Source organism: Oncorhynchus kisutch, linkage group LG12 (genome assembly GCF_002021735.2).
Source record: "Oncorhynchus kisutch isolate 150728-3 linkage group LG12, Okis_V2, whole genome shotgun sequence".
Lineage (NCBI taxonomy): Eukaryota > Metazoa > Chordata > Actinopteri > Salmoniformes > Salmonidae > Oncorhynchus > Oncorhynchus kisutch.
In genome coordinates this window covers 27,434,540-27,449,463 of record NC_034185.2, presented here as the reverse complement: position 1 = coordinate 27,449,463, position 14,924 = coordinate 27,434,540, and the positions used below count along the sequence as shown (strand labels likewise).

Sequence of the window (14,924 nt, the reverse complement as noted above, 5' to 3'; positions counted from 1 at the left end):
ACCTGAAGGTTGCTGGTTCAAATCTCTGTGCTGATTAAGTGAAAAAGCTGTCAATGTGCCCTTGAGCAAGGAATTTAATCCTAGTTGCTCTGGATAAATGCATCTGCTTAAATGTAGTAGGGTTGTCACTACTTAACAAAATCATGAATATGGCTAAACCCCACCCATTTCCACAATTTATATTTTTTAAATCAGATTTTAAACCTAACCGTAACCACACTGCTAACATTATGCCTAACCCTAACCTTGAATTAAGACCACAAAGCACATTTTTGTAGCCAATTTTAACTTTGTGGCTGTGGATTCTGACTTTGTGGCTGTGTTACCTAATGGAAACCCAGTAGTTTGTACCGCAAGAAGCCTTTGAAGTGACACGGTAGATGCTGTGATTACGTCCCTGGTTAGATGTCAATGTCATCATTCAACAAAACGCCTGTCTGTAGTATAGCACAGAGTATATGGCTATTCAGAACTTCTTCCAAAAGAGAGGCAAAAAAAGCTAGCAGGTTGAGCACAAGCAGGCAGGGGTGGAGAGGGCAGAACAGCCAGAAAGTCAAAGTGCAGCAGCAGCAGAGTTATCCACATGTTTGTGTAGGGTTGGTTGTAGCTGACTAGCTAGTTTCCCTCAGCATCAAGGTTGAATAATGCTAATAAACTAGCGTTAGCACTCAGCATCCTTAGGCTATTGGGTGTCAGTTATTTAACAGTATGTTTAGTTGATAGGCAAGCTAAGAATGTTGATATACACTACCAGTCTAAAGTTGGGACACACCTACTCATTCCAGGGTTTTTCTTATTTTTCTTATTTTTTTCTACATTGTAGAATAACAGTGAAGACATCAAAACTATGAAATAACATATGTACTAACCAAGAAAGTGTTAAACAAGTCAAACTATATTTTATATTTGGGATTCTTCAAACTAGCCACCCTTTGCCTTGATTACAGCTTTGCACACTCTTGGCATTCTCTCAACCAGCTTTTCCAACAGTCTTCAAATCAAACTTTATTTGTCACGTGCGCCGAATACAACAGGTGTACATCTTACAGTGAAATGCTTACTTACAGGCTCTAACCAATAGTGCAAAAAAGTTATAAGTTGAACAATAGGTAAGTAAAGTAATAAAAACAACAGTAAAAAGACAGTGAAAAATAACAGTAGCGAGGCTATATACAGTAGCGAGGCTAAAAAAGTAGCGAGGCTACATACAGACGCCGGTTAGTCGAGCTAATTGAGGGAGTATGTACATGTAGATATGGTTAAAGTGACTATGCATATATGATGAACGGAGAGTAGCATGACAGGATGACTCCTTGCTGTCCCCAGTCCACCTGGCCGTGCTGCTGCTCCAGTTTCAACTGTTCTGCCTTATTATTATTGGACCATGCTGGTCATTTATGAACATTTGAACATCTTGGCCATGTTCTGTTATAATCTCCACCCAGCACAGCCAGAAGAGGACTAGCCACCCCACATAGCCTGGTTCCTCTCTAGGTTTCTTCCTAGGTTTTGGCCTTTCTAGGGAGTTTTTCCTAGCCACCGTGCTTCTACACCTGCATTGCTTGCTGTTTGAGGTTTTAGGCTGGGTTTCTGTACAGCACTTTGAGATATCAGCTGATGTACGGAGGGCTATATAAATACATTTGATTTGATTTGATTTAGCAGTAGCGTAAAAGAGGGGTTGGCAGGTGGTGGGTGACAGGACACAATGCAGATAGTCCGGTTAGCCAATGTGCGGGAACACTGGTTGGTCGGGCCAATTGAGGTAGTATGTACATGAATGTATAGTTAAAGTGACTATGCATATATGATAAACAGAGAGTAGCAGCAGCGTAAAAGAGGGGTTGGGGTACACAATGCAAGTAGTCCGGGTAGCCATTTGATTACCTGTTCAGCGGTCTTATGGCTTGGGGGTAAAAACTGTTGAGGAGCCTTTTTGTCCTAGACTTGGCACTCCGGTACAGCTTGCCATGCGGTAGTAGAGAGAACAGTCTAAGACTGGAGTAGCTTGGATCTTTGACAATTTTTAGGGTCTTCTGGATGGCAGGAAGCTTAGCCCCAGTGTTGTACTGGGCCGTACGCACTAGCCTCTGTAGTGCCTTGCGGTCGGAGGCCGAGCAATTTCCATACCAGGCAGTGATGCAACCGGTCAGGATGCTCTCGATGTTGCAGCTATAGAACCTTTTGAGGATCTCAGGACCCATGCCAAGTCTTTTTAGTTTCCTGAGGGGGAATAGGCATTGTCGTGCCCTCTTCACGACTGTCTTGGTGTGTTTGGACCATTCTAGTTTGTTGTTGATGTGGACACCAAGGAATTTGAAGCTTTCAACCTGCTCCACTACAGCCCCGTCGATGAGAATGGGGGCATACTCGGTCTGCCTTTTCCTGTAGTCCACAATCATCTCCTTAGTCTTGGTTACGTTGAGGGATAGGTTGTTATTCTGTCACCACCCGGCCAGGTCTCTGACCTCCTCCCTATAGGCTGTCTCATCGTTATCGGTGAGACAGCTGTTGTGTCGTCTGCAAACTTAATGATGGGGTTGGAGTCGTGCCTGGCCATGCAGTCGTGGGTGAACAGAGAGTACAGGAGGGGACTGAGCATGCACCCCTGGGGGGCTCCAGTATTGAGGATCAGCGTGGCAGATGTGTTGCTACCTACCCTCACCACCTGGGGGTGGCCTGTCAGGAAGTCCAGGATCCAGTTGCAGAGGGAGGTGTTTAGTCCCAGGATCCTTAGCTTAGTGATGAGCTTTGAGGGTACTATGGTGTTAAACGCTGAGCTGTAGTCAATGAATAACATTCTCACATATGTGTTCCTTTTGTCCATGTGTCGGCTATGGAGAGCGTGATCACGTAGTCGTCCGGAACAGCTGATGCTCTCATGCATGCCTTAGTATTGCCTGCCTCGAAGCAAGCATAGAAGTGATTTAGTTCGTCTGGTAGGCTCGTGTCACTGGGCAGCTCGCGGCTGTGCTTCCCTTTGTAGTCTGTAATAGTTTGCAAGCCCTGCCACATTAGACGAGTGTCGGAGCCGGTGTAGTATGATTCAATCTTAGCCCTGTATTGACGCTTTGCCTATTTTATGATTCGTCACAGGGTATAGCAGGATTTCTTATTAGCTTCCGGGTTAGAGTCCCGCACCTTGAAAGTGGAAGCTCTATCCTTTAGCTTAGTGTGAATGTGGCCTGTAATCCATGGCTTCTGTTTGGGGTATGTACGTACAGTCACTGTGGGGACGATGTCCTCGATGCACTTATTGATAAAGACAGTGACTGATGTGGTGTACTCCTCAATGCCATCGGAGGAATCGCGGAACATGTTCCAGTCTGTGATAGCAAAACAGTCCTGTAGTTTAGCATATGCTTCATCTTACCACTTTTTTATAGACCGAGTCACTGTTGCTTACTGCTTAAATTTTAGCTTGAAAGTAGGAATCATGAGGATAGAGTTGTGGTCGAATTTACCAAATGGAGGGCGAGGGAGAGCTCTGTATGCGTCTCTGTGTGTGGAGTACAGGTGACCTAGAATTGTTTTCCCTCTGTTTGCACATTTAACATGTTGATAGAAATTTGGTAGAACTGATTTAAGTTTCCCTGCATTAAAGACTCCGGCCACTAGGAGCACCGCTTCTGGGTGAGTGGTTTCCTGTTTGCTTATTTCCTTATACAGCTGACTGAGTGCGGTCTTAGTGCCAGCATCTGTCTGTGGTGGTAAATAAACAGCCACAAAAAGTATAGCTGAAAACTCTCTAGGCAAGTAGTGTGGCCTGCAATTTATCACAATATACTCTACTTCAGGCGAACAAAATCTAGACTTCCTTAGATTTCGTGCACCAGCTGCTGTCTACAAACATGCACAGACCGCCCCCCCCCCCATCTTGCCCACTATCTTGCCGGTGCAGCGTATACCCCGCTAGCTGAATATCCATGTCGTCATTCAGCCACGATTCTGTGAAACAGGATATTACAGTTTTTGATGTCCCATTGACAGGATATTTGTGATCGTACCTCGTCTTGAAGGAGTTCCCACATATCCTGAGCACTTGTTGGCTGCTTTTCCTTCACTCTGTGATCCAACTCATCCCAAACCATCTCAATTGGATTGAAGTTGGGGGATTGTGGAGGCCAGGTTATCTACTCTGAAGAGTTGATGTTGAGATGTCTGTTACTTGAATTCTGTTAAGCATTTATTTGGTCTTCCTTTCCTATGGCGGTCCTCATGAGAGCCATTTTCATCATAGCGCTTGATGATTTTTGAAACTGCATTTCAAGAACCTTTCAAAGTTCCAGATTGACTAACCTTCGTGTCTTAAGGTAATGATGGACTGTCATTTCTCTTTGCTTATTTGAGCTGTTCTTGCCATAATTTGGACTTGGATTTTTACCAAATAGGGCCATCTTCTGTATACCCCCTCCCCCTATCTTGTCACACCACAACTGATTGGCTCAAACACATTAAGAAGAAAATACTTTCCACAAATCAACTTTTAACAAGGCACACCTGTTCATTGAAATGCACTCCAGGCGACTATCTCATGAAGCTGGTTGAGAGAATGCCAAGAGTGTGCAAAGCTGTCAAGGCAAAGGGTGGCTAAGAATCTCAATATAAAATATATTTTGTTTATAACACTTTTTTGGTTACCACATGACTCCATATGTGTTATTTCATAGTTTGGATGTCTTCACTATTATTCTACAATGTAGAAAATAGTAAAAATCAAGAAAAACTCTGGAACGAGTAGGTGTGTCCAAACTTTTGACTGGTACTGTATGTGTTCCAGAATAGAGAGTGTTCCAGAGTAGCGAGACCCAAAGTAGCTACTGTAATTGAGTACTGGCAGTGTCTGCTGTGGCAAGTGCAAGTTTCCTGAAAAATATCTAATCTCTCAATGTTCATCTCAAAGTGCACCAAATTCATGCATTTAGCTGTTGAAATTCCTTTTCTCTTGCTAGGGAAGGACATCTCCGGACCCCCCTACTGGCTTTGGGCTAAGCCCCCAATGTCTTCAAATCCTAGAAATTTCCCTGGTCAGCAGTGGGATGTAGATCTAGCCTGACATAGTGATTCTGGCCCAGACAAAAGCTGATTCATGTTATCTCACACACAGATGTGGAAGAGAATCAATGGTGCGGTTGTGCCTCAGTCCCATTGTTGAGATTTTCTGAATCCCAAGAGTAGAGTGAACAAAAAGTAGGATATTAAATAGGATACAGGGAGGAAAATTTGCCAAATTCTAACTGTCTGAGTGTGGTAAAAGCATACTATAAAGATGGATGGCCATATTGAGTATATAGCTAATAAATTCATCAGTTTCTTATTACATTTGTATTTGTTATTGGGCAAATTAGATGTATGGATTATTCTTGATTTTAGTTTCTGTCAAAGAGCTTGAGTGAGATAAATAAAGATGTGTCTATCTATCTATCAAATAATCGCCATGGACCGACTTGACCATTAAATAATGAAGTAAGCTACATGCCACACAATAAAATGCTGGGAAATACTGCCATCAGGTGGTGAGGAAAGACAAACTGATGTGATAGTTGTTAGAAGATAGGGCACCAGTAGGTGGCAGTGTTGTTAAAGAATAAGATTGGCTCAGCAATGCGAACGATAAGAGACATCTTTACTTGGCTTTATGGTTTTTATTTTACAAATTAAAGCTTACAGATTGTGCACAAATGTGATTTCCTTGTGCCGGGCAGAGTTCATGCTCCACCTTAGCCAAAACAAAATTATATCTAAAAGTTAATGATATGAGGAACGAGTGGATTGTCGGTGAGCTTTGATTTTCTAAAGAGCTTTGATTTTCTATTTATTATAGACTGATACTGTTCACAGTCACACCATAAACCCTGTAATAACTTATAATAGACTTATACAGTTTTATATTTCTAAAGATTTGAACTTTCCCCTTGGTAAGAAAGACAAGAAAATAAAATAGGCCTATCTATATACACTCTTGTGAGTCTGCTGGGTCGTTTTAGAAATAAGTCCCTTTTGGGTAGTGCAACTTGGTCCCCCCCAAAAATAACATTTTATTTCACCTAATTTTAACATTCTGCGATATAACAGGGTTGACGATTTCATCATAAATCAGCAATAAATCCCCTTGTGACATGAGGAATGGAAGCTTTTTGTGTGCAACAGGAAGGAACAATTGAATGCCAGCTATACAAAAATGTGTAATTGTCAATCTATGGGTAACAAGTTTGATGTGTTATGCTTGACCCACTCAGTATTTCAACACAAAAAAAACAGAAATGACATTATGATTTGACTATTAGATGTTCAATGTTTTTTTAAAGTAACAGTTTCACCATATTAACACCAGAGTTCAGTTCACTTAACAGGGTTGACCTTAAAATGAGGGGCACGTTTTTTTTTTAACCTAAAAAACGAATCACTAATCACATGAAGAAATTACTTTGTCGAAGCAACCAAACAACTAGGGCTTTACAATGATGGTGACAACTTGGAGAAATGTTGGGGTTAAGCGGGTTAAAATCTTCCTAGAAGTCACAGAGGGTGCATAGATTTGGCACTTTAGCAAGTATTGATTCATATAAAAAAAGGCTTTTAAAATGTTAGATTGGAGCACAATTTATACTTAAAATATCAAAGGGACTAAAAAGTGACTCATTTCGTAGAATGACCCAGCTTCTGTCCTTATTGCTTATATGTCTGACTATGGGAGAGCTAGTGTTCATTGTCCCTGTATAGTGGGCCTAAACATTGAAAAGCAAAATCCACCAGTCTTATTTCAGTGTTTCACAATAGAAGTTGTCAGATAAACATCTGCCTCAGAGCTATGTCTCATAAGTAGTTTACCGTCTGTCTTTCTTACCTTTCACAACATGTCTCCTCTATACACCTGCGTTACAAAAGTCACATGATCCAGGTGGAGTGTCATTGGCTCACAGAGCTTTCACCTGAGAAAGGCAACTGTTCAAAGCGTTGACCCAGATATGACACATTGCTCTAGTTAGCCAAACTAACAATAGAGGCTCATATCATCTTGCATCCAAAATAAGAAAATATTATACAATCTGTCTTCTATGAAGACAGTAATTAAAAATAAATGTGCCAATTAGCATCCTGGCAATTGAAAATAGTCCAGCTCATTTTTCCATCCATGACATAACCCCTTTCTCCCCTATATATGTTGTGTTTCTTGAAAGGACCTTAGAATAAAATATATTACAAGACGGCCACACTTCTCAAAGTCTCACTGGTGAAGCTGGTTCATCACTTGCAGCACGTCTTCTAGTATGGACGGCCCCAAGTCAAGGTTCAGGACAAAATACGAGTCTTCATCGACCCCTGGATGGGCCTCCACTGGGGGACAAGGAGCCTGTTGGGGGGCCGTGTTCAATTCGGATCCATCCGGCCCCATCGTTAACCCTCCCTCCTCCTTCTTTTCCTGCTCCTGCTTTACCTCCTCTTCGTGGTGCAAACTGTCATGCGACACCACCTCCACAACATCCAGTAAAGGCAGAAAGAGGCACCTCTGGTGCCTGGAAGCCTGGGGATGGGTTCTGGCTTTGGAGGCCTGTGCATCCATCTCTTCTGGGCTGAGGAGGCGTGGGGGCTTGGGTGGGGGTGGGGGGGTCTCATTGGGGGTGATGTTGGAGTAGAGGTCCTGGTGGCTTTGAGAGCTGTGGAGGATGAGACTTCCGGTCCGCTGGAAGGTTGCGAGGTCGCCGAAGACATCCCCGTGGGCATCCAATCCGATGTGGGAGAGGTGGCGGAAGTCACCCAAGGGTAGGCTGATCATGTTGACTGATAGCAGCTCACGGCGCTTCTGCTTGCGGGGCCAGCGCATGCTGGCTGATTTGAGGTACAAGGTGGTCTTCAGAGGCATCTTGGACTTAATGGCGTGTACTGTCAGTGAGTTCAACACTTTTAGGCTGAAGTGGAGGTCACTCAGTTGAAGAGTCCAGTTGACCTTTAGGCAGCTCTGAAAATGTGAGGACAAACAAACTAGGTTAAGAAAACTCACTTCAAATGATTTGATACTCCTTCTTTTGTTTATTTTTTATTTTGGCATTTCATAGCTACACAGCCTAAAAAATGCCAATGCTAAACAACCTTTGCCACATTTGGTATGATCATCATGATCATTTGCCACGATTGTCATGAAATTGGATTCCAGGTTGAGATCGGTAGCTAGCAATGGCCATATATGGACTGGTAACTGCAGCCATGACTGTATAATAAAATAACCTGTTTTTCTTGTATACATGTGTAACTTCACACACACAGCTTGCGGCACAAAGGTTTTGTCATGGGTGTGACCTTAATCTAGTAAGAATTGATGCCTAAAGAGTGCTGAATGCTGAATTATTTGTCTCATGGAAGGAAAAGTCTAAACAACTTATTGTACTGGAAAGTGAACAGTGAGGCACATTAGTCTGTTAATAAGTAACCTTGGAGACTTGTTTTATTTCAGGGCCATTACTTTTATCTCTGACCTGATAAAAATGCTTTTTTCTTTGACTGTTGGTGTTTCTGTGATTGCTTGAGCTTTGGTTTCACTCGTTGTCATTGTTCACACTATGTTTATGTGTCTAAAGCTACTTGAACGTTTGAGACAGTGTTGCAGTCGTGGCTTGTTGTAACTGGTAGTATCACATTTCTTCTCATTTTAAGAAGGTGAGCATTTTTCCCCAGGGCAGTGTTTCATGTTACCTGTAATGGAACAGTGCCTTGAGAATTCTAAGGAAAATGGTTTACTCCTGACTAGAAGACAACCTGGTTAGGGACTTTCCTAATTTGCCTAAAATGTGAAGTTGATGCTGTCTTATTTGTATTTTATAGTCATAGCAAAAAAGCATCTGAAAAAAATGCTGCTATTAAGGAATTTGGCCTATTTTTCAGCCAATGTTGAAATCCCCATGGTGGGCTGTTTTTCTGTACAGTTAGTACAAGGTTTTATAATCTTCCTGATAGTTCTGATCATGGATCCTAAACAACTTAGTTCCAATGGATCTACAATTATTTCGTTTTTACATCTAATATTTGTATGGGGCTTTTAAAGAGACAGCCACGAGGACAATGTGTCAGAGATAGTGCCTCAGGTAAGCTGAGGTAGCTGGCATGATTCAAATGAACAGTAAAACGGCCAACTGTTGTGTCCAGATTGAAAGAATCATTTATTTTGACAATTAGTTGGTCCACTGACACTAAGTCAAGACGTGAACCACTAACTAAAGCCATTACAGTATATAGGCCACACATTGTTTGTTCATTCACTTATTGCTTAAAAGTCTTAAAAGCTTACCGGTGTCTATCTTTGTTTCGACACAAGTGAGGTGAACAGGAAGCAGTCTTTCTATGCATTCTCAGTATATTTGGTCTTCTCGCTCTTCTCTGCAGTTTTAGAACACACAGCTCTCTAGACGTTCCATGTGCGAAAAGCGCCCCTGACTCTGAAACACTGACAAGGTCTACTACCCTAAAGCACACACAAACTGAGCTAGACTGCCTTATCAGCTCACCTGTGTCTCTGGGTTGTGTTAGTTTAAAGTGATAAACCTTCGGTCCCTCCACCCTGATTTATCAATATCTTTGTCTGTGCGTCTTCTCTCTTGTGACCGTCTTCTCTCAGGGTAGTCCTCTAGTCCCAATAATCTCTGGAATAGAGGGTCAGCTCTTATTGTGGAGGTGTGACAAAAGAGGAGGGGTGTATGACGCTCTTCACTGCTAGGGTTTCTTTCAACGAAGGTAGGGAAAGGGGGAAGTGTTCTAGATTATATCACTTGCCCTGTGGGTCTCAACGTCCTGTTGAGAGTTAGAATATTACAATACACAAGGTACAATTTGGTAGTGCTTCAGCAGTTTTTGTCTCTAGAAAGTTAGTTTAGCCAGCTACCTACACGTGGTAGTAATCATGGCCGAATAACTGACCAGGCCTGCAGGGCATGTGCCCAGGGGCCCTAACCTCCAGGGGGCGGACATTGATTTTGTTAGTCACTCTCACTCAGATATCATATGAACATGGCATAAGTCATGGAAAAATGTGTAGAATTGCAGGATTTTTTTTGCAGTTTTAAAGCTATTTCATATTCACCCCATTGCACAATGAGTAGAATAGCATGAAATTAGTTTTAAAATTGCAACATTTTATCTCTGCCCCATGGCAAAATGTGTAGAACTGCATAAAATGTGCTTTAAAACCAAAATGTTTCTCTATGCCCCATGGCAAAATGTGTAGAACTGCATAAAATGTGCTTTAAAACCAAAACGTTTCTCTATGCCCCATGGCAAAATGCATAGAATTGCAGAAAATTAGCTTTAATAAAACGATTTTGTTTCTCTCTGCCATCAAGGGGGACCACTAAAATATTATACCCCAAAAAGCTATGGCCGGCCGTTTCCTCAATCCACTCGGTATTAATGAAAAAGTTATTCTCTGCTCAGACACAATGTTCAGCTTGCCATAATAGTCCTAAATTGTGTAATTCATCTCTCACTACAATGATAATAGTATGCTACAAACACTGACTCAGAGCATCTTATATCATGCATTGATAAATGTCTTTCTCATTTTCTTGCCAATTTGTGGATTTGAGCATTATTATAGACTTTTATGGTCGTTTCTGAATTGTGCCTTTTCAAGGCGCACAACATTTTGTTTTGCGAAGTAAATGATCAGTCTGGTCCTAGGCTTTTACAGATCATGACCAGTGAAAAAATGTACCCCTCCAGTATTAAAAAGGAATTGCATTACAAAATCACCAGCTGAACACCTTGATTACTTAGAGGCGGCTGTTAGATACACATGGTCAGGGGACCTGCATTCCAAACCCTGTTTGCTTCTCGCATTCATTAGATAAGGACTGGTTGCATAATCAGCTTGATCTAATATGAAAACAAACTCTCTTTCTCACACCTTAAGAACATGCTGTCTCTCTGAAGGGTATCAATCAAACATCAACCAAAATGAATATATAACCTACCATTTAAGGACCGTTTAGATTCTATACACATTTCTCCTTAGCAGCAGAAGGAGATGAGCAATGCCAAATGAATCTGAAGCTTGTGAAAAATGCACAGAGCACTATGAGAGGCAGGTTCTCACACATTGCACTCCATAGACCTGCTGTAGCCAATATGGAATGCCAATCACCAGATAAGCTCTTTCGTTCACTTGTGTCAGTTACTGGTATTGTGGGCTGTTAAAAGAGAGCAAGTAAACAACCAAATAATAAAACTTACTTTGCCAGTGACCAGTGTTCCCTCTCATTTTTTGGGGGCACTGAGCAAATTTCAGGTGTGCTGAGCACAAACTGGAATGTTGTGGAAAATACTGTGCAACTTCCAGCACGCATTTACTGTGAGTACTGAGGCTGTACCCGCTTTAAGTTTCCGTTTTAACAGTGTTCAAGTAGGTTACTGTGGCTAGTTGATCATAATGTAGGCCTACCAGAGTGGCCTACCATCAAAAACAATGGAGATAATGCATCCCATAACATTGTATCATGGAAATAGCTGTTCTATCAGTCAGCCTACAGTAGCAGCCAATGTGTGGTGTTCAAGGTAGGCCTACATTCCAGTTTGAAGTTTGAAAAAACATGCAGGGCTTGACATTAACCTGTTAATCCACTTGTTCTCCAGATAAGGTGGTGACTGGAAATGCTTTTGTGATGTGTGATGCAAGAAACCACTTTACAAAATAAAATGCATTATTATTCCCGTACCATTATCAGAACCAGACAAATTATGCTACCCTCTGCATATTGGCTACCTAGCTTATTCAAGCCTAAAAATAAAACAGTGCTCCTTTAAGACCAAAAACAGCTCTTTACCTGACTCGCTTTTCAAAGATATCTAGAGTTGTACACATTTTGTGCTCTTGTAGGAAGCCATCCCTCCCCTATTGCTGACTACAAATGATCTACAGTGCATTCGGAAAGTATTCAGACCCCTTGACTTTTTCCAAATGTTGTTACGTTTCAGCCTTATTCTAAAATTGATTAAATTGTTTTTCCCCTCCAATCTACATACAATAGCCCATAATGACAAAGTGAAAACAGTTTTTTCTAAATGTTGGCAAATTGTGTAGAGGCACATATCTGGGGAAGGGTACCAAAAAATGTCTGCAGTATTGAAGGTCCGCAAGAACACAGTTGCCTCCATTATTCTTAAATGGAAGAAGTTTGGAACCACCAAGACTCTTCCTAGAGCTGACTGTCCAGCCAAACTGAGCAATCGGGGGAGAAGGGCCTTGGTCAGGGAGATGACCAAGAACCCGATGGTCACTCTGACAGAGCTCTAGAATTCCTCTGTGGAGATGGGAGAATATTCTAGGACAACCATCTCTGTAGCACTCCACCAATCAGGCCACACGTTTACAGTAGATTGGAACATTGCCGTCATAAATAAATAGCATTTGATGAGAAGACATAACAAAAAAACACAACTGGGCTATTTTTATTTTATGATTTATTGAGGCCTCAAAAAATACATGATACCAAATGTGCAACATACTATAGGATTTGTCACAAGCAACAATTTAGTAACATAGACAGACTGTATGTACAGTAGTGAATGTAGCTTCATCAAAGTGTAATTTGTTTGAATGTCTCCAAATGATATTTTACTGTAAATACACTATGACATCAGTATTGTAGGCACATAAAATACTGTAGCCACGTCATATTATATAATCAACAATAAAAAAAAAAAATGTGTATCCTTACCCAAGTTATCACTGACCAGAGACACCCCTCCAATCAACAAACACACAGTGAATGCAGTAGTTCAAGTCTAACTGACTGGTGAAAACACTCATGCATTGTTGCAGCGAGACCAAGTGGTTAGTAACAACTTTCCCATGATGGTGTCCCTGTTTAGACACCAAACCATTGTTTACCCCACACCTGTCATGGTCACCACAGAGAAGCCCACCTTCTCCAGCTTGTCCAGAACCACCCGGGGAGGCTCGTCCACATGGTACTCCCAACTGGAAATGCAATGATCTCGTTATTATTTGCCTGAGAACACATGGCATTAGTACTATACATTTGCACAATGTAAATCCATGGCAGCCGAAGGTTTTACATTTAAAATCCAACACTGTGGTGTTTGGGTATTTGTTGTAAATTCATACAGAAATTCAGTAAATGGAGAAAGGATAGTTAGGGTCCATGAAGTAACACTAAGGAATTGATATGCCATTTGAAGGGTATGTTAACACATTTCTTTACACTACATATTTTCTGTAGATTCTGAGCTTCTTTTAAAAAGCAGTAAATTATGCAAATCACTCACAAGTATGTTGGTCTTTCTGGCTCCTAGCTTCCCAGGTGTTGGACGTTGTGCTGTCTCTGTGTGGCTAAATAATGTTCTGTGGTTTGGGGATGCTTCAGTTGATGGAGCTGGGTGAGTTGTGTGTGTACTGACTAAAATCAGCAATTTCCTGCATTGAGAAGGCATCACCAACACATACTATCTTTAATATCCTCAAGGCTGTGCTACAGAGAAAATGACAGACAGATTAAACACACTGTCTGTAAACTTGTCATTCTGTGCAGACTGCAGAGCAATATTAATGGACATTGAAAAACATGTTTTTCTAGAACCCTTTCATTTCACGCAACAAATGAATCAATGGAATCACCGCAACTATGTGAGTCTGTTGGGACATGGGGCTGACTTGTTACCAAGTACAGGAATTCCTTGACAGAGTTGCAGCAGACAAGTTTTTAAGATGAACCTCTGTCTTGCTATGCTTTCCTACTTTAAAATGTTGTCTGTGGTTTTATTTGATTGTTTTATTAAACAATTATTGATTAGCAAACAAATAAAACAGAAGACAAACATATGGACATGGTAAGAGTCTAAGAATTTACATTTTTATAAGTATCAACGCATAGCGACTCGGAGGTTCATTTAAAAGACTTTAGTGTGCGCCCAATCCTATGCTAACTAAAACATCTCGGTTTCCACTATTGGCTGTCTGGAGAGGAAAGCGGCCGGTTGTGATACAGCCTGGAATCGAACCAGGGTGTCTGTAGTGACGCCTCTAGCACTGAGATGCAGTGTCACTGCACCACTCGGGTACCCTCGGGTCTTAGACCATTCCTCCATGCAGAATCTTTCCAGATCCTTGATATCCTTCGTCTGCACTTATGGACTGCCCTCTCAATTCAAACCACAGGTTTTCAATGAGATTCAAGTCTAAAGACAGATGGCCATGGCAAAATGTTGATTTGGTGGTCAACTAACCATTTCTTTGTGGATTTTGAAGTGTGCTTGGGGTCATCGTCTTGCTGGAAGATCCACTTGCGGCCAACTTTCAGCCTCCTGGCAGAGGCAACCAGGTTTTGGCTAAAATGTCCTGGTCCTTGGTAAAGTTCATGACATCATTGATCTTAACAAGGGTCCCAGGACCAGTGGAAGCCAAATAGCCCCATAACAAAGATCCACCACTATATTTTACAGTAGGTATGCGTTTCTTTTCTGTTTATGCACCCTTATTTTGATGCAAAACCCTCCACTGGTGTGTGTGGCCTAAGAGATATATTTGTGTCATCCAATAAATGTAAACGCCTGGAGTCTGCTAAACAGAATTGGCCCTTACATTGGAACGGGTGCTTTGGTCAGATGACAAGAAAATAGATCTTTGGCCATGCACACCAGTGGTGGGTTTTGCATCAAAATAAGGATGCATAAGCAGAATATAATTGTTTTTAATCGTCGCAAGGTGAGGTAATAAATTTGACCCCGAAATTTCTCTGAGCAATTGTATTAGTACAAAATATAATTTCCCCAATTTCTTAGTATACAATATAGCTCAGTATTTGAATGGTTTATTTTTGCTCCTCTTTATTACAGGTGTCAATTTCAGAAGCCACTTCATATCAGTCACTGTGACATGGTTCTATATGGTTTAAGCTATTATATTGCAGTCCCATGAC

The 14,924-nt window shown here is 41.5% G+C and overlaps 1 protein-coding gene across 2 annotated transcripts; it reads right to left on the bottom strand.

Annotated features, from left to right (window-relative positions):
• Positions 1-5,630: 5,630 nt before the first annotated feature.
• LOC109900273 (cdc42 effector protein 3) lies at positions 5,631-9,640 on the bottom strand. Of its 2 annotated transcripts, none has more exons than XM_020495965.2 (2): positions 9,284-9,640; positions 5,631-7,960 (listed from the first exon to the last, which is right to left on the bottom strand). In XM_020495965.2, the coding sequence occupies exon 2, from the start codon at positions 7,862-7,864 to the stop codon at positions 7,229-7,231; it is 636 nt and encodes a 211-aa protein (XP_020351554.1). In that variant the 5' UTR covers positions 7,865-7,960; positions 9,284-9,640; the 3' UTR covers positions 5,631-7,228. The 2 variants fall into 2 exon arrangements, with proteins under 2 accessions (XP_020351554.1, XP_020351553.1); XM_020495964.2 differs by having other exon boundaries at positions 9,501-9,640.
• Between the last annotated feature and the right edge of the window lie 5,284 nt (positions 9,641-14,924).